Source organism: Schistocerca nitens, unplaced genomic scaffold (genome assembly GCF_023898315.1).
Source record: "Schistocerca nitens isolate TAMUIC-IGC-003100 unplaced genomic scaffold, iqSchNite1.1 HiC_scaffold_466, whole genome shotgun sequence".
NCBI lineage: Eukaryota > Metazoa > Arthropoda > Insecta > Orthoptera > Acrididae > Schistocerca > Schistocerca nitens.
In genome coordinates, this window is record NW_026045999.1 from 785,831 (window position 1) to 811,935 (window position 26,105).

Sequence of the window (26,105 nt, forward strand, 5' to 3'; positions counted from 1 at the left end):
TAATTACTGTGATTCTGTTATGAAAATGCTTTCCTCCTATGACCTGAACACAATTGATCAATATTCATTTTACTGTCATGGCCAGATGAATCACTGACTTTCAGTTTTGCTCCCAAATCAGCCAAGCTTGTGGTGTGCCCATTAAGTCCTTGTGGGGAATTGTACTGTGTTAGATTTCGCAAATTCAGACATTGGGAATTCCAGGTGTCCTTGATTTCTAGCTTCTGACAGAAAATCAACATTGAAACCACAAAAGATAACCACTCACAAGTCAGTCTACATGGCCTTACAAAGGCTGCCTACAGCTGCTTTATGAAATTTAAGATCATGATGGTGGTCTGTAAACTGTCAATACAACAAGCTTAGGTTTCCCAATTCACATTCTTCACACAGTGTTCAAAGAGCTGTTCATCACGACATTCATTAATCTGAAGGAACCAAGACTTGACTCCAGTATTTGCATATATAACCACTCACCCTTTCCTCTTATTTGTTCTACATAAAACGACATTAGGTTTTACCCACCATGTTGAATTTCTGCGACTTCCATGTCATAGTTAATTACAATAGTTAGCACTATACAGCTGCTGACACATCACCTGCACTTTCTTTTTCTTTTTTTGTATAAAAGAAGTACACTATTTTTATTAAGGAACAGAAACATAAACCAGCTGTTTTACAGAATGTGTCACTAACCATACTGCTTTGTAATATTTTTACTTATCGATAATAATGAACAATCTTTTATATTCCATGCTTAACATGAATTCACTTAAAGTGAGCACTTCCTTAACACCAGCATATAAAAAAAGTCCAGGCAGTGATGTACATGAAATTGTACAAAGTTTTACTGGTTAAAAAAATTCATTATACGAAGTTTTACTGGTTAAACAAATTTCATTATACAAAGTTTTACTGCTTAAACAAATTTCAGTCAGCAGGAATAACAAACTGTTTTTTTCCTAATGTTTCTCTGGCTGACTTTTGTGTAAACAATCATGACACCAACAGTGAAAAACTAGATTCCTTCAATAATTGCCATTCTATGTTGAGATGTTCTTTTACGTTCTTTAAATGGAGCCACTATTAGTAACATTCAGTTCCAAGCAGTAGAAGCGTAGTCACAGCAATAGGAAGCAGAAAGCCTAGATCAGCAAGTAATACTAAAAATTCTGCAGGAAGGATACCACGGTGTATTGAGCAACAACACAATTGGCAGAAAGATTAGACTCAGCAGATCTACATTAATCACACTACTTAAATGAAAAGTTCTTAATTCTGCTGCACTGGATTCCAGGTGCAAATCTAAGTGACTTAAAAGTGTTACGTAAGAAGATGCTAAACTTTTACTTTTACTTTTACTTTTACAACTGTTCAGCTATATGTACACTTCCAATGTACCTATAGTGGAACCATAATTCAGTCAACAACAAATGAGCTGGCAAAAAATTTTGGCATTCAAAATAGACTTCAGTGTTTTTGCTTGTTAGCTGTATAAGTTCCAAAACAGCGGCATCATTTGATGCTCAGTTATTGGCAGTGAAATGAATAAAATTGATGAAGGTGGGGCAAGGACTGGTTTCATGAATTTGAACAAGTGAAAGAAAAGTTTGCTGTATCTTATATCTGCAATGCGGACAAAACTAGGATTTCTTTACAACTTCTGCCAAGTCAAACCACAAAATAAAAGATGACATGTACCATGGTGGGGGCAGCAGTAAACAATGCTTAACGTTGTACTTGTCTGTAGGTCATATGACATAGATAAACAACATTCTTGGGTGATCAGTACATCTGAGAAACCCATTTGTTTTAAGAACATGAAACTGATGTTTTTCCTTGCGTCTACTGTCATTATTGGAAAGCTAAAACTGACAGCTAATCTTAAATGGCTTGTTTGTTGTAATATGAACTAAGGTAAAGGTTAACTTTTGTCTCCAAATACATTCAGTTGCCTTCAGCGTTTGAATCAAGGCGTTACTGCTTCTATGAAGACATTTTATCACAAGCCGCTTGTGCAATCTGTATTGCTGAAAACAAGATTAAAATGCCAATTTCGATTGCATTGGATGCAACACAAATTTGGAATCAGTTCCATCACAACACATGCAGAACTGATTTAGAAATGCCTGGAGATGGTCACAATCACTTCACCTAAGAATGGAATATTTTGGAAGACATTCCAAATCCTGCAGTCAGTCCTGAAACTGATGTACAAACATTTCTGTCTCAGGTGCAAAATGCATCATAAGAATGTGAGGACAAGACCATTCTGCCTACCCACCATTAAGTGTTAAATGCCTTGGACCCTTTTGCTGCAATATCTGAACTGATCGTTACTTTTACAGAATTTTTTAGAGATGGCCTTTGTTTCTTCTAGTGACAGTACAATATTCTGGATGTTTGCCATTAGAAATTTATCTGAGTGTGTAGTTTTTCAAATTACAGTATAGTATTTAATGTAAGCGTTTTGGTTTTCATGTTTGCTGTTTGTGTTGTTATTGCAAACCAATGTCATAAATGGGAATGATATACCTCGTAATATCGTAAAGCTTCTTTTTAATCTTCTGCAACAATAGAATAGCGGACTAGTAGTGATTTCCCTAATAACATGAATAATATTGCTGTAGTACATATATAATGTATATTATTAATGGTTAATATGGAGAAAAAAATGGAACTCCAAAAATAGAACTTTTTATACACAACTTCTGGTATTTTGGTCCCTAGGGGTTATTGTTTATTTTGCTTTCACATGGAGTAACTAAGAATTTATACTGCTCCAAAAATTGTGCAGTGAATAATAAAAACATACCTTGTACTATCAGATGCATTTCTTATTGAGGCTGCCACCTGAAATATTACAAAGAATTACTGGCGATTTAAAATTGATGAAAAAGTAAATAAAATTGTTTTAACACCCACTTACACCTGATTGTTTCACAAAATACTTGAAAATAGCATTAACAAAGAGATACTACAAAACTGTAGCAGTAATTGAAGAAAAAGTAAAAAAATAAAGTAAAAGCTAAAGAAAGAATCAACACATTTCAGCACTTTATTTTTAGCTGTGTAAATAACTATAAAAACATTGATTCATTTGATACATATTTCCTTCGTGATACATGAAATATAAAAGTGTACTGAAACATCTTTCACCTACCATGCACATATGGTTAAGTGAAATACCAGAGAAAAATGTAAAAAATGGACCCATTTTATTGATGAAACAGATAAAGAAAAAACTGAAAAAAATTATATCTGAAATGCTATTAAATGTATTTTTTAAACAACTGCAGTATTGAGTATTATTCCATTCTTGTGAGATAGCTCACTGCATGGAACATTAACATTGTTAAATGTCACATCTATTTCATTCACAGAGGAAATTTAGGAGTACAGCATGACATAAAAGCAATAGGAATTATTACATGAAGTGGTGGTGTTTTATAGGAATATAGATGAAAAAGATTCACGTATTATTATGAATAGTAAATGAACAACATGGTCAACATGAGGACAGTGTCCTTCTCAAATGAATGACTGTGCATTCATACATTTCACAGGAGTGGAGGGATTAATGCAACTGCTGATAAATTCAGGTGGCAGAACAAGAAGAGCCAGTATATAATGAATATACATGAAGAATAATGTGGACAACTACAATAGCAGTCAAACAAGTCTGTTACTGGAGCCTAGGAGAAGACCTTTAACAGCAAGGAGAATCCAGAAATTCAGTCATCAAAGCCAGAGATGATCACATTTTGTGAAACATTTCAGATTAAACAAACTAGTGTGCATTAAAAGTACAGACAGTAATCCCTGACAGCAACTTCAATTACGTAAAACAGCTAATTTTTGTTCAAAAACAACAACAGCACTGGTAATGAATAATAACAAAGATAAGTGTAATATATTTTACAACAGGAAACAAACAGTTTCTTGGTAGTGGTCATTATTTGTTATTCAAATTATGTAATTTAATGAAGCACAACTTTAGTGACATTAATGAGAAATACGATCAGTACTGTAAGGAACTTTGACAGAAATGAAATGTTGATATAAATAGAAATAATAAAAAGTTTGGAGATAGATGCAAAGGAAACTATCAAGAAAAAAATCATTTTTCAACAGGATAGAGCATCGCCACACTGTCACCTGCATGAAAGAGCACTTCTGAACAATCAGCCATAAGGGGCATACATCTCACACATTCATTTGCTGACCTTGAAGTTTGACTGCTCTTGCAGTATGTAATTTTTTTTTGTCAGGGTTTGTCAAAGGATCCATCAATTGGCGTTGCCATCCTACAACTTGGGAATAGCTAAGGAAACAACTTTGATCACAGTAACTCCGAATGTGCTTCAGTAAGTATGGGACAAGTATATTGCCTCAATATTTGCTGCATATCTGGTGGAGGGAATACTGAACTTTCATCAAACGTAAATGAAAACATTGAACCTAAACGACAAAATGAAAAGTACCCCATTATACTTGCATGCACATAGAATATGTACATTTGATAAATTTGATGGTTCTTTTGGAAATAAAAGCTTTATAGTGATACATCTAAGCAACATTTATCCTACATTTATATCTTTACTAGTGTCTAGGATATAGCCTTGTGAATTAAGATGAATCTTTTCGGAACACCCACAGAATCTGGTTACACAGCCATCACATCCCTTTCACTAAAATATGGTAATCTTGCTCTGTCTTGATGTGCTGAATTTATTTCAGAATTTTTAGTATTTTTAGTATTTTCTTCATAAATTTAATTTCTCTTTCAGTGTTGAAATCACCCTATAGCCTATACCCTGACCAGAGAGATAATAGGAAGGTTATTCATTCATTCGTTCATTCTTTGATCCACACATTGTGTTCCACAAATCATATTGTCTTAATGGGTGCAGAATGTGATACATCACACATTAAAAAGCAGAAGCTGCTGTTGCAGATTACTTTTCGAAAGCCTAATGACAATAAGGTACCTTTGGTTCAAAATGGTTCAAATGGCTCTGATCTCTACGGGACTTAACATTGTAGGCCATCAGTCCCCTAGAACTTAGAACTTCTTAAACCTAACTAACCTAAGGACATCACGCACAGCCATGACCAAGGCAGTTCCGGATAGAGGCGTCTAGAACCGCGCGGCCACCGCCGCCGGCAGAGATACCTTTGACTATTGCTAATCTCCTCACACTGATAATTTCGGGAGATGCATCCAGATTGCATCATTATTATTTCTTTCCTTTCTCAGATGTAATGTCTGGTTAAAAATGGAAAGTGATTGAGACCTTGATGAAGTTTGACTTCCTTTTAACTGTATGGTGTATGTTACATTGCATTTAGGAACTTTCGGGTAATTGAACATATATCAATAAATACAGATTTCTGTAGTTGTATATATACGTTTGGATGTAGCTGTATTGTGTTGATGTGCTTGTTGATATTGTGTGGTGTGACTCCTGCAGTTCATAGTACAATTGGTGTAATGTCAACTTTATCCTGATGCCACATATTCTTGACTTCCACAGCCAGTTGGATGTATTTTTCAATTTGTTCTCCTGTTTTCTTCTGTATATTTGTTACATTGGGTATGGATATTTCGATTAGTTGTGTTAATTTCTTCTTTTTATTGGTGAGTATGATGTCAGGTTTGTTATGATAAGGATGCTTGCCATGTATTGTTTTCTTTTCCAATTTACTTTCTTTTCATCTGTTGATGTTATGCGATCTAAAGGGTTGTAGAAGTGGTTATGAAATTGAAATGGTGTACCCAATGTATATATATGAGTGATTGCCGTGTGTATTTTGCTAGTTTCTGCTCGTTCTATAAAGAATTTTCTTAAATTGTCTACCTGTCCATAATGTAGGTTTTTTATGTCGATAAATCCCCTTCCTCCTTCCTTTCTGCTTAATGTGAATCTTTCTGTTGCTGAATGTATGTGATGTATTCTATATTTGTGGCATTGTGATCATGTTAAGTGTATTGAGTGCTTCTAGGTCTGCAATACTCTATTTCACTACTCCAAATGAATAGGTCAATATTGGTATAGCGTAAGTATTTATAGCATAAGTATTTATCCCCCCCATGAAACATGGACCTTGCCGTTGGTGAAGGAGGTTAACGTGCCTCAATGATACAGATAGTCGTACCGTAGGTGCAACCACAACGGAGGAGTATCCGTTGAGAGGCCAGACAAAGGTGTGGTTCCAGAAGAGGGCAGCAGCCTTTTCAGTAGTTGCAGGGGCAACAGTCTGGATGATTGACTGATCTGGCCTTTTAACAGTAACCAAAATGGCTTTGCTGTGTTGGCACTGTGAACGGCTGAAAACAAGGGGAAACTGCAGCCATAATTTTTCCTGGGGGCATGCAGCTTTACTGTATGGTTGCATGATGAGAGCATCCTCTTGGGTAAAGAGGACGTTGTTATCAGGAGATAGAACACTGGCGTTCTACAGATCGGAGTGCGGAATGTCAGATCCCTTAATCGGGCAGGTAGGTCAGAAAATTTAAAAATGGAAATGGATAGGTTAGATATAGTGGGAATTAGTGAAGTTCTTTGGCAGGTGGGACAAGACTTTTGGTCAGGTGAAAACAGGGTTATAAACACAAAATCAAACAGGGGTAATGCAGGAGTAGGTTTAATAATGAATTTAAATAAATACGAGTGCGGATAAGCTATTACAAACAGTATAGTGAACGTATTATTGTGGCTAAGATAGACACGAAGCCCACGCCTACTACAGTAGTACAAGTTTATATACAAACTAGCTATGAAGATGACGAAGAAATTAACGAAATGTATGATGAGATAAAAGAAATTATTCAGGTAGTGAAGGGAGATGAAAATTTAATAGTCATGGGTGACTGGAATTCGAGAGTAGGAAAAGGGAGAGAAGGAAATATAGTGGGTGAATATGGATTGGGGGTAGGAAATGAAAGAGGAAGCCATCTGGTAGAATTTTCCGCAGAGCATAACTTAATCACAGTTAACACTTGTTTTAAGAATCATGAAAGAAGGTTGTATACACGGAAGAACCCTGGAGATACTAAAAGGTATCAGATAGATTATATAATGGTAAGACAGAGATTTAGGAACCAGGTTTTAAATTTTAAGATATTTCCAGGGGCAGATGTGGACTCTGACCACAATCTATTGGTTATGAATCTTAGATTACAAATGAAGAAAGTGCAAAAAGGTGGGAATTTAAGGAGATGGGACCTGGATAAACTGAGTAAACCAGAGGTTGTACAGAGTTTCAGGGACAGCATAAGGGAACAACTGACAGGAATTGGGGAAACAAATACAGTAGATGAAGAATGGGTAGCTTTGAGAGATGAAGTAGTAAAGGCAGCAGAGGATGAAGTACGTAAAAAAGCAAGTGCTAGTAGGCGTCCTTGGGTAACAGAAGAAATATTGAATTTAATTGATGAAAGGAGAAAATATAAAAATGCAATAAATGAATAAGGCAAAAAGGAATACAAACGTCTCAAAAATGAGATCGACAGGAATTGCAAAACGGCTAAGCAGGCATCGCTTGAGGACAAATGTAAGGATGTAGAGGCTTATCTCACTAGGGGTAAGATACACACTGCCCACAGGAAAAATAAAGGGACCTTTCGAGAAAAGAGAGCCACTTGTATGAATATCAAGAGCTCAGATGGAAACCCAGCTCTAAGCAAGAAGGGAAAGCAAAAAGTGGAAGGAGTATATAGAGGGACTATACAAGGGTCATGTACTTGAGGACAATATTATGGAAATGGAAGAGGATGTAGATGAAGATGAAATGGGAGATACGATACTGCGTGAGGAGTTTGACAGAGCACTAAAAGACCTGAGTCGAAAAAAGGCCCCAGGAGTACACAACATTCCATTAGAACTACTGACTGCCTTGGGAGAACCAGTCCTGACAAAACTACCATCTGGTGAGCCAGATGCATGAGACAGGCGAAATTCCCTCAGACTTCAAGAAGAATATAATAATTCCAATCCCAAAGAAAGCAGGTGATGACAGATGTGAAAATTACCGAACAACCAGTTCCATAAGCAACAGCTGCAAAATACTAACGCGAATTCGTTACAGACGAATGGAAAAACTAGTAGAAGTCGACTTTGGGGAAGATTAGTTTGGATTCCATAGAAATATTGTACACGTGAGGCAATACTGACCTTAAGACTTATCTTAGAAGGAAGATTTAGGAAAGGCAAACCTACGTTTCTAACATTTGTAGACTTAGAGAAAGCTTTTGACAACGTTAACTGGAATACTCTCTTTCAAATTCTGAAGGTGGCAGGGGTAAAATACAGGGAGCGAAAGGCTATATACAATTTGTATAGAAACCAGATGCTGTTATAACAGTCTAGGGACAAGAAGGGGAAGCAGTGGTTTGGAAGGGAGTGAGACAGGGTTGTAGCCTCTCCCCGATGTTATTCAACCTGGATATTGAGTAAGCAGTAAAGGAAACAAAAGAAAAATTTGGCGTAGGTATTAAAATCCAGGGAGAAGAAATAAAAACTTCGAGATTCGCCGATGACATTGTAATTCTGTCAGAAACAGCAAAGGACTTGGAAGAGCAGTTGAATGGAATAGAGAGGGTCTTGAAAGGAGGATATAAGATGAACATCAACAACAGCAAAACGAGGATAATGGAGTGTAGTCGAATTAAGTCGGGTGATGCTGAGGGAATTAGATTAGGAAATGAGACACTTAAAGTAGTAAAGGAGTTTGCTATTTCGGGAGCAAAATAAGTGATGATGGTCGAAGTAGAGAGGATATAGAATGTAGACTGGCAATGGCAAGAAAAGAGTTTCTGAAGAAGAGAAATTTGTTGGCATCGAGTATAGATTTAAGTGTCAGGAAGTAGTTTCTGAAAGTATTTGTATGGAGTGTAGCCATGTATGGAAGTGAAACATGGACAATAAATAATTTGGACAAGAAGAGACTAGAAGCTTTCGAAATGTGGTGTTACAGAAGAATGTTGAAGATTAGGTGGGTAGATCACGTAACTAATGAGGAGGTATTAAATAGGATTGGGGAGAAGAGAAGTTTGTAGCACAACTTGACTAGAAGAAGGGATCGGTTGGTAGGACATGTTTTGAGCCATCAAGGATCACAAATTTAGCATTGGAGGGCAGCGTGGAGGGTAAAAATCGTAGAGGGAGACCAAGAGATGAATACACTAAGCAGATTCAGAAGGATGTATGTTGCAGTAGGTACTGGGAGATGAAGGAGCTTGCACAGGATAGAGTAGCATGCAGTGCTGTATCAAACCAGTCTCAGGACTGAAGACAACAACAACAACAACAACAACAACAACAACAACAAGTATTTACAGCTTTTGTCCTGTTTCTTGCTGTCAAACCTGTTTTCAGTATTTTTGTTAGTCATTGTATTTGTTTTTTGTTCTTCTTTAGTATTTGTATTATATATTCCTATTTTTGTCGGTATCCTAGATATTTATAGGCATCTGTTTTTTCCATCGCTTCTATGCAGTCGCTGTAGTTATCCAATATGTAATCTTCTTGTTTAGTGTGTTTTCCCTTGACTATGCTATTTTTCTTACATTTGTCTGTTCCAAAAGCCATATATATATATATCATTGCTGAATACTTCTGTTATCTTTAGTAATTGGTTGACTTGTTGATTTGTTGCTGCCACTAGTTTTAGATCATCCATGTATAGCAGTTGTGTGATTTTGTGTTGGTACATTTCAGTAATATTGGATCCGTAATTTGTATTATGTAGCATGTTGTATAGTGGGTTCAGAGCAAGGCAGAACCAGAAAGGACTTAATGAGTCTCCTTGATATATTCCACACTTAATCTGTATTGGCTGTGATGTGATATTATTTGAATTTGTTTGGATATTAAGTGTGGTTTTCCAATTTTTCATTACTATGTTTAGGAACTGTATCAATTTAGGATCTACTGTGTATGTTTCCAATATTTGTAGTAACCGTGAGTGGGGTACACTATCAAAAGCTTTTTGATAATCAATGTATGCGTAGTGTAGTGACCTTTGTTTGGTTTTAGCTTGATATGTCACCTCTGTATCTATTATCAGTTGCTCTTTACATCCTCGTGCTCCTTTGCAGCAGCCTTTTTGTTCTTCATTTATAATTTTGTTCTGTGTTGTATGTGTCATTAATTTCTGTGTAATGACTGAAGTTAATATTTTGTATATTGTTGGTAGGCATGTCATGGGGCGATATTTAGCTGGGTTTGCTGTGTCTGCTTGATCTTTAGGTTTCAGATAAGTTATTCCATGTGTAAGTGTATCAGGGAATGTGTATGGGTCTGCAATGTAACTGTTAAATAATTTAGATAGATGTGAATGTGTTGAGGTGAATTTCATTAACCAGAAATTTGCTATTTTATCTTTTCCAGGGGCTTTCCAATTGTGAGTAGAATTAATTGCTTGTGCGACTTCATGTTGCAAAATTATCACTTCAGGCATTTGTGGTACCATCTTGTATGTGTCTGTTTCTGCTTCTGCTTGTATCCACCGTGCATGCCTGTTATGTTGTACTGGGTTTGACCATATGTTGCTCCAGAAGTGTTCCATGTCTGTTATGTATGGTGGATTGTGTATTTTAATGTGTGTCTTATCTATTGTCTGGTAAAATTTCTTTTGGTTTGCGTTGATTGTTTGGTTTTGTTTCCTTCTATTTTCACTTTTTTTGTATCTCCTAGGTCGTTTGGCCAATGCTAGTAATTTCAGCTTTTTCTCATCTAATTGCTCTATCGCTTCTTCTTGTGAGATTTTACCTAACCTTTTTCGTTTTTTTCTGACATTTCATTTCTTATAAATTGTGTTAGCTGTCCAATGTCTTTTCTCAGTTTTTCTATTCTGATCTGTAGCCTGTGTTGCCATGCTGGTTTTGTGAGTTTCTTCTGTGTGTTGGTTGGTTCTGATCTCTGCCTAGTGTGTATATTTAGTGTAGTGAGTGCTCCTATATAAACAAGTAGTTGTAACTCTTCCATAGTTGTATTTTCATTTATTTTGTTGTGTATGATTGTGTTGATAGTTTTTATTGTTGTTTCGACTTGTGGGTTATTTGGTGGTCTATGCAAGAATGGTCTAATGTCTGTATTTGTGTCTTTGTATTTTATATATGTCAGCTGAAATTTCTCTTCTATATCTAACATGTGTGTCACTTCGTGTTTTATTTGTGCTTGTTCTGGTGGCTGTCTTAAGATGTCGTTTTCCTCTGATTGTTTAATTGATGTGTGTTGTTCTTTGTTTGTTTGCTCTGGGATGTTTGAGTCCATTACTGTATTTTCTTCTTCTTCTGATTGCACATTATTTTGTTCTAGTATTTGTTGTACTTGTTGTTTGATGTTTTCTAATTCTGACTGGGGTATCCTGTTATTTTTGATTATTACACGGATCTGATCAGCTAGTCGTTGTTCTGTTAAAAATTTTAATTCTGGGTATCTGGTAACAAATGTTGTGTGTACTTGTCATCAGTATCCAGTTGTGTTGGTTCCTAGGTTTGTTACTTGGTAATAACAGAACATGAGGTGTCGATTAACTTCATCTGACCATCTCGTCCTCTGTCTTTGTTTTCCTTCTAGGGTGGTTGCAGGAAGCATATCCTGCAAAACACCTCTATTTGGATTTAAATCATTTTCCAGTTGGCTAGCAGTGTCGTTACCATTGTGGGCGGGCATAGGGTTCAAGCGTCGTCCCCGACCATGACGGCGCTTGTCCGAGGCTTCTTTAGTTCTGTCCTGAACCAAGTAATCACACTAAAAAGGGGGGTTAGCCCTATTAGTGGTTTGTTCTTTTCGTCACCTTTTACGACTGGCATAACATACCGGAGGCCTATTCTTTTCCCGGGCCTCCATTATTATTATTATTATTATTATTATTATTTATGAATTCTCCCAATAACGGAAGACATTAAGCAAATGACATTAAGCAAATGACAATCAACTTTTTTTCTGGTTCTTCTTGTTGCTCCAATAGATCTTCATTCTTTTTGAGAAGGCTTGCTTTCGCTCTTCTGACCACTTCGGTCTGTACTGTTTTTGTTTTGGTTGCTCTGGTAAAACTTTCCACTTCTCTACTTTGTGCTTAAAAGTATCTCTGTCTGAAATATCGGTTGCTGTTATATCCGCGTTGGTGAGGTCTTTTCTAACTTCGATCATCCAAGGTGTTGAAGCTTTAAGTGAGGTTACGTAATTTATTAGCTTTCTGGTCAAACGGTTTTCTGGTAATCTGCTAAGATGACCAAAGAATTTCAGTCGCCTTTTCTTAAAATCAATTTCTATGTTTGAAAACTTTTCTGTTGTTTTGATTGTTTGCAGTCTGTAGCCATCTTTAGTCTGTCTCGCTCCTAAAATTTTCCTAATGATTTTTCTCTCTTCTTTTTTGATGTCTTCGAGTTCTCGCTTTCTGTTCAGTACTAGTGTTTCACTTGCATAGAGGACTGTTGGTTTTATGACGGTATTGTAATGCCGAATTTTAGTTTGTCTTGACAAGGATTTCTTGTTGTAGAGGTTGTGGACTAACCAGAATGCTTTTTTGACTTTTTGTAAACGATTTTGCTGTGATACTATTTCTTGGCCTGTTGGTTCAATGTATTCTCCGAGGTACTTAAAATACGGGATTCTATTGATTTTGCCATATTTTGTTTTTAAGCTTGCAATTTCTACTTTTGAACATAGGAATTCAGTTTTTTCAAATGAGATTTGTAGCCCAACTTTCTCAGCACATTCTTTGAGTGTGTCAATCTGTTTAATGGCGGTCTGCTCATCCTCCGCTAGTATTGCTAGATCATCTGCAAAAGCGAGGTATGGAATGTAAAGATTGTTTTTGGAAAAGCCAAGTGAAATTGGTTTCCAACACTCATTTTTCCGTAGTTGTTTCTCCCATTCCTCCATAACTTTGTCAAGAACGATGTTGAACAAAAGAGGAGAGAGTCCATCGCCTTGTCTCACACCTGTCTGAATGCCGAAGGGCTCCGAAATTTCTCCCATGAATTTTATTTTAGACTTCGTGTCAGTTAGTGTTTGTTTTATTAGTTCTCGTGTCTTGTAATCTAATCCCCTTTCTTCTAAAATTTGAAATAATGAGGGTCTATCTATTGAATCGTATGCTTTCTTAAAGTCTACAAATGTGCATACTAATGGCTTTTGTCTGAGAGCTCGCATTTTGACTATGGTTTTGAGGTTAAAAATTTGTTCTGGGCATGACCTGTTTCTTCTGAATCCTGCTTGGTATTCAGATAATTTTGATTCTAGTTGTTCTTGTGTTCTCTTCAGGAGACAGGCTGACAAAATTTTATAGGTGACTGGTAAAAGCGAGATCCCTCTATAGTTGTTCACATCTGATTTGTCACCCTTTTTGTGTAGTGGGTGAATTAGTGCGATCTTCCAGTCATCTGGGATTTTTTCGGTTTGCCAAATATTTTGGATAATGTGTGTGATTTCTCTGAGTGAATTTGGACCTAAATTTTTCAGGAGTTCAGCTACAATTCCATCTTCACCTGATGCTTTGTTATTTTTAAGCTTCTGGATATGTGAATAAATTTCTTCTTTTGTTGGTGGTGCTGAGTTTTCTGATACGGTTTCTGGTTGTATTTTCGGAAACCTCTCCTTAGGTTCTGGACAGTTTAAAAGCTTTGAAAAATATTTCGCTAGTTCTTCACAATTTTCCTTATTTGTTAAGGCCAGTTTACCATTTGATTTTCGGAAGCAGAGGTTCTGTGGACAGTACCCTTTAATGTGGTTTGCAAAGGTTTTATAGAAATCGTGTGTGTTGTAATTTTTAAAGTTGTCTTCTATCGATTTTAGTTGGTCATTTACATATTTCCGTTTGTTTTGCCGTAAAATCTTGGATGCTTGTTTGCGGACTTCAAGGAATTTCTTGTGGGTTTCTTCTGATTTGTTGCAATTGTAATTTTGAAACGCTTTTTTTCTCTCTTCTAGAGCGTCTTCACATTCCTGGTTCCACCATGGGTGTTTTGGTTTTTTACGTAGTGGGATTAGTTCTTTCGCTGTTTTGAGGATTTTAGTTCGAAATTTTGGCCACTCTTCTGCAGGTTGGTCTTCCCATTTTTCTGTGATCCTCGAATCTTTAATTCTGTGTAGGTCGAACTTCGGGATCACGGGTGTTCTCCTGTTACATTTCCTTTTAGGTGTGAATTTAATTTTAATTCTAGTTAAGTAATGGTCTGAATCAACATTTGCGCCTCTGCGCACTTGTACATCATGAATTTCTTTTTGGTACTCATATGATATTGCAATGTGGTCAATCTGGAATTCTCCTAGATGATGGATGGGTGATCACCATGTTTTTTGTTTTTTGGGTTTTTTTCGTAATGAGGTTGACATAATTTTGAGATTGTTTTGTTGGCATAACTCCACAAATCGTACACCATTTTTATTTGTAAATTTGTGTGCGGGGTAGCCCCCTACTGTCTTCTTATATTTGCGGTCCTTGCCAATTTGTGCATTGAAGTCACCAAGCAAAATTTTCACATCCTCTGTTGGAATTTTTGACATCTCTGTTTCGAGTTCTTCCCAAAATCTTTCCGTTTTTTCGGGCTCTTTTTTATTGTCCCCATTTGTTGGTGCATGTACATTGATGAAAGTGTAGTTTTTGTTTGCATGTTTAATTCTCATTGTCATAAGACGATTGTTGATGGGTTTTACATCCTTTACTGAATCTAGAACTTTTTTGTCCACAATAAAGGCCATGCCAAATAGTGCTGCTCCTTTACAAATTGTCTTGTTCGTTCCACTTTTGAAAATTCTGTAATTATTATAGTCTACTGTTTCTGAGTCCCTGAAGCGTGTTTCTTGTACGGCGAGGATTTGGATTTTCTGTTTAGTTAATTCTGTCGTGAGGTTGTGCAATTTTCCTGTTTGAATGAGCGTCTGAATGTTAAAGGTGCCAATGTAAGTATGTGTTTTCTGCGGTAGTTTACCAGAGCACTCCGACTTGCTCTCTCGTATAAGTCCAAGCTCCCCAGAATCCGAATGCTTGGTTGCCACTTTGCAGTGGGTGGATTGTCCACCTGGGGTAATTTTGTCTTTACTTGTACGAGTCATGTTTGCTTGTTATTTATTTTCTAGCTTTCGCTAGTGGTTTAGAACCAGGGATTGTAAGTTCCTGGAGCATGTTTGCAGCCGCACCTCCTGGTGGACAGACGCTGACCATACTGCCGCTTGTTCCAAGTCAGACGCAGCACGGGTTTTGGTTGTCATTTGGTCCGCGGGTGGTATTTTATTTCCCACCTACCCGGCATATCTGCCGAGCATTCCCCTATCCGCCACCTGGGGACGCGCCCGATGGGGGTTGGCAATCCCCTCACGGGCCATTATTATTATTATTATTATTACATATGTTACCTTTCAAAAGATGTTGTCTAAATGTAACATTTTCTTCTTATTCCTACATTCTTCCCAATTTCTCTAATTATGTCCACTATGGTCTCTCCTGTGGTCTTCCGAACATTTGTTTCCATGCACTGTTGTTTAATTGTAGGTTTCATGGTTTTTCTAAACTTTTCTCGATTGATTATTTTATCTTGTGATAGTCCCACTTCTTTAGTATCTTCTTCTAGACCCATGATCCATTTTGAACTGTTTTTTTCTAGTGTTTTCTGCCTCAAATATCTGCGTTCTGAGTCTGCTGTTCATCCTGTGATACATCCACAGAATTTTTCCTTCCTCATCTAAAGGCGTCTGTTATTGTTTCCATCTATCTATAGATCTCTCTAAAGGACGTCTTTATCCTAATTCATTCAGAGGAAACTGGTCCAGATTTTTTTATTTGAGAATTTTCCTTTCCTGCTTCCCAAACAGTCATTTTTGTTTGACCATGAATCACAGTACATTCTGCAGCAAAGAGCTATTCCAGTAGTAGTTTTACGTTGACAAAAATAGTTATTTTATTATAATGACTCCATATGAGGTGACATGCTTTTGAGCCAGAAACTCCTGAGGTTGGTCTGATAAGAAGCAAGGATCTCACTTTTGAAAGACTAAAGATATTGAACAGTGTGATTTCAAGGTTTCAGCTACAAAACTTGTGGACAGATGATGGCAGGATTTGGTGAAGATCTAAAATAGGAACGATCAGTCTGAAATTCAGATCAACTGGAATGTCTAGACTTCAGAAGCTAAAAAATGTGTCAACTCTTGCTGCTTCTAATTGTGTGTGTGTGTGTGTACTTTCATATCTTTAGTCTGTAAAGAAACAATTTATTTCACTTAAAACAGTCTCCCCTCTTATTATTACACTACTGGCCATTAAAATTGGTACACCAAGAAGTAATGCAGATGATAAACGGGTATTCATTGGACAAATATATTATACTAGAACTGACATGTGATTACATTTTCACGCAATTTGGGTGCTTAGTTCCGGAGAAATCAGTACCCAGAACAACCACCTCTAGCTGTAAGAAAGGCCTTGATACGCCAGGGCATTGAGTCAAACAGAGCTTGGATGGCGTGTACAGGTACAGCTGCCAATGCAGCTTCAACACGATACCACAGTTCGTCAAGGGTAGTGACTGGCGTATTGTGACGAGCCAGTTGCTCGGCCACCATTGTGAGATATCTGGAGAATGTGCTGGCCAGGGCAGCAGTGTAACATTTTCTGTATCCATAATGGCCCCTACAGGACCCGCAATATGCGGACGTGAATTATCCTGCTGTAATGTAGGGTTTCGCAGGGATCGAATGAGGGGTAGAGCCACGGGTCGTAACACATCTGAAATGTAACGTCCACTGTTCAAAGTGCCGTTAATGCGAACAAGAGGTGACTGATACGCATAGCTAATGGCACCCCATACCATCACGCCAGGTGATACGCCAGTATGGCCATGACCAATACGCGCTTCCGATGTGCGTTCACTGCGATGTCGCCAAACATAGATGCGACCATCATGATGCTGTAAACAGAACCTGGATTCATCCGACAAAATGACGTTTTGCCATTCGTGCACCCAGGTTCGTCGTCGAGTACACCATCATAGGCGCTCCTGTCTGTGATGCAGCGTCAAAGGTAACCGCAAGCACGGTCACTGAGCTGATAGTCCGTGCTGCTGCAAACGTCACCGAACTGTTCGTGTAGATGGCTGTTGTCTTGCAAACGTCCCCATCTGTTGACTCAGGGATCGAGACGTGGCTGCACGATCCGTTACAGCTGTGCGGATAAGATGCCTGTCATCTCGACTGCTAGTGATACGAGGCCGTTGCAATCCAGCACGGCGTTTTGGATTACTCTCCTGAACCCACCGATTCCATATTCTGCCAACAGTCATTGGATCTTGACCAACGCGAACAGCAGTGTCGCGATACGATAAACCGCAATCGCGATAAGCTACAATCCGACCTTTATCAAAGTCGGAAACGTGGTGATATGCATTTCTCCTCCTTACACGAGGCATCACAACAACGTTTCACCAGGCAACGCCGGTCAACTGCTGTTTGTATATGAGAAATCGGTTGGAAACTTTCCTCATGTCAGCACGTTGCATGTGTCGCCACGTGCGCCAACCTTGTGTGAATGCTCTTAAAAGCTAATCGTTTGTATATCACAGCATCTTCTTCCTGTCCGTCAAATTTCACGTCTGTAGCGCGGCATCTTCGTGGTGTAGCAATTTTAATCGTCAGTAGTGTATCTATTTGTCTAGTATTACTTTTAGTACAAATTTTCTCAATTATAATACCTCCAGTACCAATACCAATACAACTCGTTAATTCACTATTACTTGACTATCGTTACAAGGCCCTGATTCAGATGATAATTTACCTTCTTACTTCTAGTTTTATTTAACAATTTATCATCATATTACTGTGGTTACTCATCAGTAGAACCAGTAACAGTACACACTGCTATTATTCCATTTATCTTGCTTTCAGTATCGTTGTGCACAGATTCTAGCTCTGTTCAGGATGTTTCTCCTCCTGTCTCCAGTCGGCCATTCACTGACCAGTGCAAAGCCTGCTGGCCTTGGCCATAAAATCTCCCTCCTCCTGGAGATACCTCCCACTTTGACTTCAAGGAACCCTGTTCCCTTATCACAGTGTACTTTGGTATGCTTTGTTCTTTGAGCTTTGAGGTTGGTAGCCCTGCACCTGCTATACGGACGTCTGAGTCACAGCTCTCGTACTAGGTAAGTAATTTAAGTAGTAATCTATTTTTAACGCTTTAAACTAATTTATTACTTTAATTATAGTGCTCTTCTAGCGTACCATTAAAAGTTTGTCTTACTCGCATATTTTCACAGTAATCACGTGAAGTTCATTTTGTTTACATATCGCGGACAGGCCGAACTTTTGAGCTTTCAGATTAAAGTTCATACCGCAATTTTAAGTGCATTTACTGATAGTTTAATGTGCTAAATACGTTTGCTGCCCCTTTATATCTGTAGAGTGTCGTCATCTCGTAACTAGTTTCCAAGAAAAGACTTCTGAACCACTGTTTACATAGTCGCGAGTAGGCCTAATTTTTCGTACACGAATTTTCATTGTTTCTCCGGGGTCTGGTGTGATGGATGTAGTAACTATGGGGCGATGGTAGTGGCGTGGGATTTGGGAAAATGAGCGAGACTCATCAGTGGTTCTGTAGGTTATGCAGTAGAGATAGAAAGATTGTGGAACAGGAGGGGAAAATTGCCGCCCTTCAGGCTGAGTTAGATGAGGCTAGCCGAGAACTGGGCAGGTTAAGGGGGGAGAAGGGTAAACAGGGGTGGGAAGTGGCAACAGGCATAAGGAACAGTCCAAGAAATTCTTCTGACAGCTTTGTTATTAATGTACAAAATAGGTTTGACCTGTTGCCTCAGTCAGAAACTGATGAGCCTCTCACAGAAGTAGATGTAGACAGGGCTCAACGAACTTTCAGGAGCAAATTCATTAAGAATGTAGGGGAGTCTGCAAAGCGAAAGAATGTCTTGTTGCTAGGTATTTAGCATGCTACGGGTGTGGGCCAATTTCTGCAGGATGAATTAGGGTCAGAATACCAGGTCACAAGTTTTTTCAAACCAACTGCTGTACTGGGGCAGGTTACAGAAGATTGAGGTTCACTATGTAGAGGCTTTTCTAAGGAAGATACCGTGGTTATTGTCGGTGGGCCAGGCAACAGTATTGACAGAGATCTGGGGTAGAGCATAGAGTGTGACCTGGCGAAGATTGCAACAACATTGAGGCATACCAGTGTTGGATTTGTGTCGATTCTGGAGCGCCACGACCGACCTCATTTGAGCTCTTCTGTCAGGAGAGTTAATTTGGAGTTGGAACAGCTGCTTGGATCTGGTGCAGGGTCACACATTGGTGTGGTTCCTGTTGATTCACTCAGTAGGTGGGACTATACTAGACATGGCCTACACCTCAACAAGGAAGGGAAGGGTAAACTGGCTGGGCTGATAGCAGGATATTTAAAGGTGGGAGGAACTACATCTCATGGTGTCCAGTGGTTGACTCAGCCAGACAAGTACTAAAGATTTTAAAGTTCAAGATACTCACAAAAGTAAAGTCAAAAATAATGTTAGTATATTCCATCAAAATATTGGAGGATTGAAGAATAAAATTGATGAGCTTCTGCTTTGTTTAGAAAATATAGAAACTGAGAATGTAATAGATGTACTATGCCTGTCTGAGCATAACATTGTCACTGATAAGCAAAAGGTTGGCATCAATGGGTACAAGTTAGCTGCACATGTAAGTAGAGATAATATGATGAGAGGAGGAGTTGCCATATATGTCAAAAGCTTCCACAGTGTAAAAAAATTAGAAACTAAAACATTTTGTGTAGAGCAACATATCGAAGCATGTGCCACTGAACTTCAACTAAATGATGGCACTTTCATAATTGTAACAGTGTATAGGTCCCCATCAGGGAATTTCCAGCTATTTCTAGAAAACGTGGTGCTTTGTTGTGCTATAGGTCAGACAGGGGGAAGCAAATTATCATTTGTGGGATTTCAATGTTGATTCCCTGAAAGAGTGTAATAGGAAGAATGACCTTATAGTATTACTCAGTTCTTTCAATTTGAGCTCTGTCATTGATTTTCCTACTCGGATAACAAAAAATAGCAGTACGTTGATAGATAACTTTTTTATATACCAAGATAAGTTTAAGGAAATAAATGCTTATCCTGTTGAGAATAGTCTTTCAGATCATGGTGCACAGCTAGTTACAGTACATGACATAGCTCCATGCAGTATATCAAATCATACTTTCAAAGCAGTGCGTTCAATTAGCAATATAAATATTGCCAACTTCAGAGAAAGCATACAGCAGCTAGATTGGGATGAAGTGTATAAGGAACCCGATGCAAACATGAAATATAATTATTTCACGATACATTTTAAGGGTATTTGAAAATTGTTTTCCCAAGAAAATAGCTAAACATAATTCCAAGAACAAATATAAAAAAACCTTGGCTAGCTAAAGGAATAAGAATATCGTGCAACCGTAAAAGAGAACTGCATCTAACAGCAAGAGGGAGTACGACCCCGAAATTGTTCAATATTATAAAAACTATTGTGCGGTACTAAGGAAAGTTATTAAAAAGTCCAGAAGCATGTGTATCATGTCTGAGATCAGTAACTCTGATAATAAAATTAAAGCAATTTGGAATATTATTGAAAGGGAAACAGGGCAACCAAGAGCACAGGAAGACTTCAGTGCCATAAAACTGAATGACAACTGTACTAACATACAATCAGAAATTGAAAATATTTTCAATAATCATTTTTTAAATGTTGTGGAGAAAGTAGGATCTAGATCTTCACTAGAAGAGGCAAGGCTACTAATAGAAGAGGCCATACCTGTGCAGTCTGAAACAACTGTAATTCCACAAACCTCTCCCTCTGAGATCAGTAAAATAATAAACTCACTGAAAAGTAAAAGCTCTTACGGAATTGATGGCATTTCCAGCAAGGTACTTAAAGCTTGTTCCCCACAGATAAGTAGGATTCTCAGCCACGTATGTAATAGCTCTTTGGAGCAGGGTGTTTTCCACGATAGACTGAAATATACCATTGTAAAACCATTGCATAAAAAGGGGGATACGTCTGATGTTAACAACTACCGCCCAATCTCTCTTCTGACAGCTCTATCAAAAATTTTTGAGAAAGTAATGTATTCAAGAGTAGCCTCCCATATTTGTAAAAATAAAGTACTAACAAAATGTCAGTTTGGTTTTCAGAAAGGCTTTTCAACAGAAAATGCTATATACGCTTCCACTGATCAAATATTAAATGCTCTGAATAACAGGATATCACCCATTGGTATTTTTTGTGATCCCTCAAAGGCCTTTGATTGGGTAAATCATGGAATTCTTTTAGATAAGCAAAATCATTATGGTTTGAGTGGGGCAGTGCACAAATGGTTTAATTCACACTTAACTGGAAGAACGCACAAAGTTGAAATAAGTGATTCATGAAATGTTAAAACAACAGCTAATTGCTCAAGCTGGGGGGGGGGAGGAGGGCGCTATCAAGTACGGGGTCCCACAGGGTTCGGTCTTAGGTCCTTTACTGTTCTTGATATACATTAATGACTTACCATTCCACATTGATGAAGATCCAAAGTTTGTTCTTTTTGCTGATGATACAAGTAGAGCTGTGTAATCAGAAAAATTGCTGGAGCCCACCCATGATCATCCTGCAGACTTCTATTTAAGGATCTACAGATCCTCACAGCAACCGCACAGTAACCTCACAGTATATATATTCACTTATGAAATTTGTTGTTAATAATCGAACCGAGTTCAGAAGTAAGAGTGTGCATAGCTATAACACCAGGAGAAAGGATGATCTTCACTATGCAGGGATAATCTGACTTTGGCACAGAAAGTGGTAAATTACGCTGCCACAAAAGTCTTTGGTCACCTATCAAACAGCATCAAAAGCCTGACAGATAGCCAACTAACATTTAAAAATAAATTAAAAGAATTTCTAGATGACAACTTCTTCTACTAATAGGCTGAATTTTTAGATATAAATTAAGGGGGAGCGTGGGGGGGGGACACAACTTAAACTTTAGTGTCATCCAATATTTTGTGTAATGTAATATCTTGTACAGACATCTTTTATTAACCTGACACGTTTCACACCATTATGAAGTGTCGTATTCATGATCTATGGAACAAGTATTAATCTAATCTAATCTCCCAGCCTCACCAGCTTATAGATGCTACTATCTAGCATCTTCACGAGCCTTGTAATCAAATGCACTAAACTTCGTACTGCACATGCATCTCCATCTTATTGTGACAAATTGTGTCATATTTCAAGACATGGAAATACATGTGATACTTCTGCCAGAGACGTGGCTCAAATCAAGTATGTTCACAAGTTCAGTAAACTGAGAAGACTACATCTGTCAAAGACGCAACAGATGTGACCAAGAACTGGGTGGAGTAAATGCACACACAAGCTCTGACTTATCACATAAGGTGCTACACACTTCCAACAATGAAGAAGGTAAGCAAAGGAATATGTTCATAGAGAGTACATCCATTAAAAACAAGTGACCAATGTGTGTAGTCTACAATCTTCCTGAAGTAGCCAGGTTTGGCTACTTTGAAATTGGTCTTTGAACTCTTGAACTGACATATGAGCATATAATTATGCTCCACCCAGATCTTCCTCTTTTCCCAGAATTCTTAGGTGGTGAAGCGTTCTTAAATTTTCTTTCTACAGAATTCACTATATCAGAAAACTATCTTGTAAATCTATAAATCCTTTTTATACCTGCCACTCTTATTGTTTTCATTACTACTGTTAGCATTGTCACCACCACCACCACCACCACCACCACCACCACCACCACCACCACCACCACCACCACCACCACCACCACCACCACCACCACCACCACCAACACCAGCTGCAGTACTACTAGTACTGCCAGTGTGAACTTTATTAGTTCATTGTATGTATTACTTACATTGCCACTTGAGACACTCAATTTTTATACTATTTACCATATTAAAACTTGTTTCTTAGGTAACTATGATGTAAACAAGGTACTATATGTATGAAATCGCAGTCAGATGCAAAAGGGAACCTGATGGCCCTTATCAAACCAGGATAAATAAATTACAAAAGTCTTGCTGCTTGGATAATCTCTCCTGGGTATTTAATGTGTGTATCTTGTGACACTTTCTCATACCAAGTTATAAAGGAGAGATTATCTGTACACTTCTTGTCCATTGCTGAGTTTTCTCATAGATGATTTGTAGACCAGTTTCCTGTGACATTTCATGAAGCTTCTCCATGACAAGTCTGGCTTCTCAGCTGTTTCTCAGAATAGTAATTGTCTACAAAAGCTATACAACTCATGTTGATTCTCTGCTCTTGTTTAATTTCAAGCTGAATTCCATTATCTTCTTCCCCAATGTCTTCATAATTTTTTGCAGAATCATTTTAAATTGGAGGGGAGCGTGGATCCCTGGCTGCACACTTTTGTGCATTTGAAATGCTTCTGAAATTTATCCCATGAATTTAATGTTTGGGGTTGTACCCATGTTGCATAACAGCCACTGTTTTCCTCTCAATTTTGAATTCCTCTGAACTATTGAATCATGTCTTTTTCTATCAAATCATAAGCATTTCTGACACTTGACAGAATTTACCATAGTATTTACAAATCACCATCTTTCAAAATTGTCTCTGGTTCCCAGATCTTTTCTATACAAGATTGCCCTTTGCAAAATCGTGCCTTATAGTCTCGTATTAATGAGTATATTGTTCATCCAGTTGACTTCACAGGGCTTTTTAAAGAATTTTGGACATAACAGGATGCAGTGAAACTACCTGTCATTATTCTGAATGGTTTTATATCGTTCTCTATGAAGAGGATGATTTATGCACATTTCCACTCTTCAGTAATTTTTTCCAGTTTCACAAATGTTTAACATAGTTCTGTGCGTTGTTTGTGTCAGACTATTGTCTCTCAATATCCATGCTTCTGCTACGAATTTCTGTCTTCTGCTGATGACATGTTATTTTCAGAAGTACTGATTATTTCCTTCAGCTCCTTAACACATGATTTTTAATCAGAATATTTTTGTCTCCAAGAACTAATTGTCTTTCAGAGGCACGCAGTTGAGAACTGAGTGAAAGTAATTTGCTAAAATTGTTATTTTTATGTTGGTCACAAGTGACTCATCAAGTAGGCAGTAACACACTGTAGGTGGCCAATACCTTTTAAGTTCTCCCAAAACATTTTGTAAAATGTTTCTGGTATTGTTCTTAATCATGGTTTCTTCGGTGTCTTTGAGCCAGTTTACACTCTTTCTTATACCCTTCAACATTATTTTCTATACTTTTACGAATACCTGACGTTTTCTAAGGTTTGTTACTATTGAAAGTTTTCAATGCTTGTTCCCTCACATCTACTCAACTCTGACCATAGGGAATGTTCCACTACCTGCGTTCTCTCTTTCTTTGAGGTTAGCATAATATCATAATGGTTTTCAGTATGTCTGCAAGTTTCTTACAATTCGTGGTATATGAATGAATAATTTGTTGAAAAACTTTTTACTCGTTGAATTATAGGATAAGTGTTTTAATGTTTTCTTTTTTTTTGATTCCTAACAGGCTGAAATTTAATCTTTATATGCACGGGACTGTGGAATTACTAAAATATTCCTTTCTAGTTCATACACTGAGTATTTTTGTATCCTTATTGGCTATAACATGGTGTATCTGAAACTCATCTAAAGTAGAGTTCAGAAATTTACATATTTGTAGCTAGTTTGCAGGTTTAAGGAGTTGTGTGGCGGCAGTGGTTTAAACTCAATTTCCCAGATTTATCTCACCATTTTCATATATTTCTTTTGAACCCCTATTTTCCAAATTGTTTTTGTTGGAGCATATGCATTAGAAGTACTGATCGACAGTGCGACATCCAACAGGTCAGATTAAATGAAGACATAGAAGCAATTCAGTGGCATGCTTTTAGATTTCCTACTATTAGGGTTGATTGGCACACAAATGCAAGATGTACATTAAGTCTGACATCACTTTCAATTATTTATTGCACAATGACTAAATATTGTCTAGATCTCATACATGCTCCATTTCAAAGAGTACAACTGGAAGTTTTTTTACAAACATTCCATATGCGAACTATGTGTGACCCAGCAGACTTCAATATGGTATTCCAATTATTGCCATACTTGTCCCAGCATGGCATTGTTGACTGTGGCAGTCACTTCCTGTATTCATAGACAGCTTCTGTTGCTGGACTTTCCACATAGTCATTGGAGCCATTTTGAGTTCATGGGATGCACGAGGCACCGACTTCTTTAGACTCCTTATGAATGTCTATTGTACATGTTTCCTGTTTAGTCTAATGTCTTTTGTTAATTTTGGAATCACCTGTGTGTGTATTGAGATTGAAAACATTTAATAGGATTTAGTTATTGTAATATTCTGGAAGAGTGAGAGTTTAGATGTGCACCAATACATAGTGAGTTTTGACATAACAATGGGTAGAGATCAATTAGGGTGTAATGTTGCTGTTTGGCAATGGATTGTAAAGATAGTGGACAAAATGGAATTAAAATTTATGCATTCCAGCTTAATTTTCCACACAGTAGCTTGAAAGATGCAACATGAAAATGATACAGAGGCATGTTTACTAATGGAAAATTTTATGAAGTGCAATACCAACTACTAAGTTAATATTGCAAGGTGTCAATCTTCCTCTTATTGTGAACTGATGTAATGTGGGAAAATATCAGAGCAGTGACAGAAAAGGAACACATTTAGTAAGCGAATTTATTTCAATATTGAGCACATTCTCCAAACTGAATACCACATATAAAAACCACTATGTCTGTGCACCACAAAAAATAATTATTACATCATGCATATGCAACAGAATTAAGCCTAACAAACAAATGCTTCATTTAGGAAGAGGAAATTTGATGCAGGAACCAGTTCCTCCACATGCACTCTTTTTTATATACCATATGCGCTGTACCTAGCATAATGAATTTTGTATCTTGACTGGTATGCTTCCATAATCACCAGACATCTATGGGCCAGAGGGTCCTTTACAGACATGATGAAGACAAGAGAAGTTATGGCTTGTGTGGAGGCAACAGGCAGTTGCTT

General features: G+C 37.6%; 1 protein-coding gene across 1 annotated transcript in view; it reads right to left on the reverse strand.

The window, feature by feature from the left end:
- Nucleotides 1-2,437: 2,437 nt before the first annotated feature.
- The window catches only part of LOC126232190 (uncharacterized), a 111,572-nt gene continuing 87,904 nt past the window's right edge, over nucleotides 2,438-26,105 (reverse strand). Inside the window, exons 6-7 of the mRNA XM_049942488.1 lie at nucleotides 2,816-2,853; nucleotides 2,438-2,624 (exon numbers count right to left, since the gene is read on the reverse strand). Of these exons, the coding sequence (XP_049798445.1) occupies nucleotides 2,438-2,624; nucleotides 2,816-2,853 (225 nt within the window). The remainder of the gene's footprint in view (nucleotides 2,625-2,815; nucleotides 2,854-26,105) is intronic.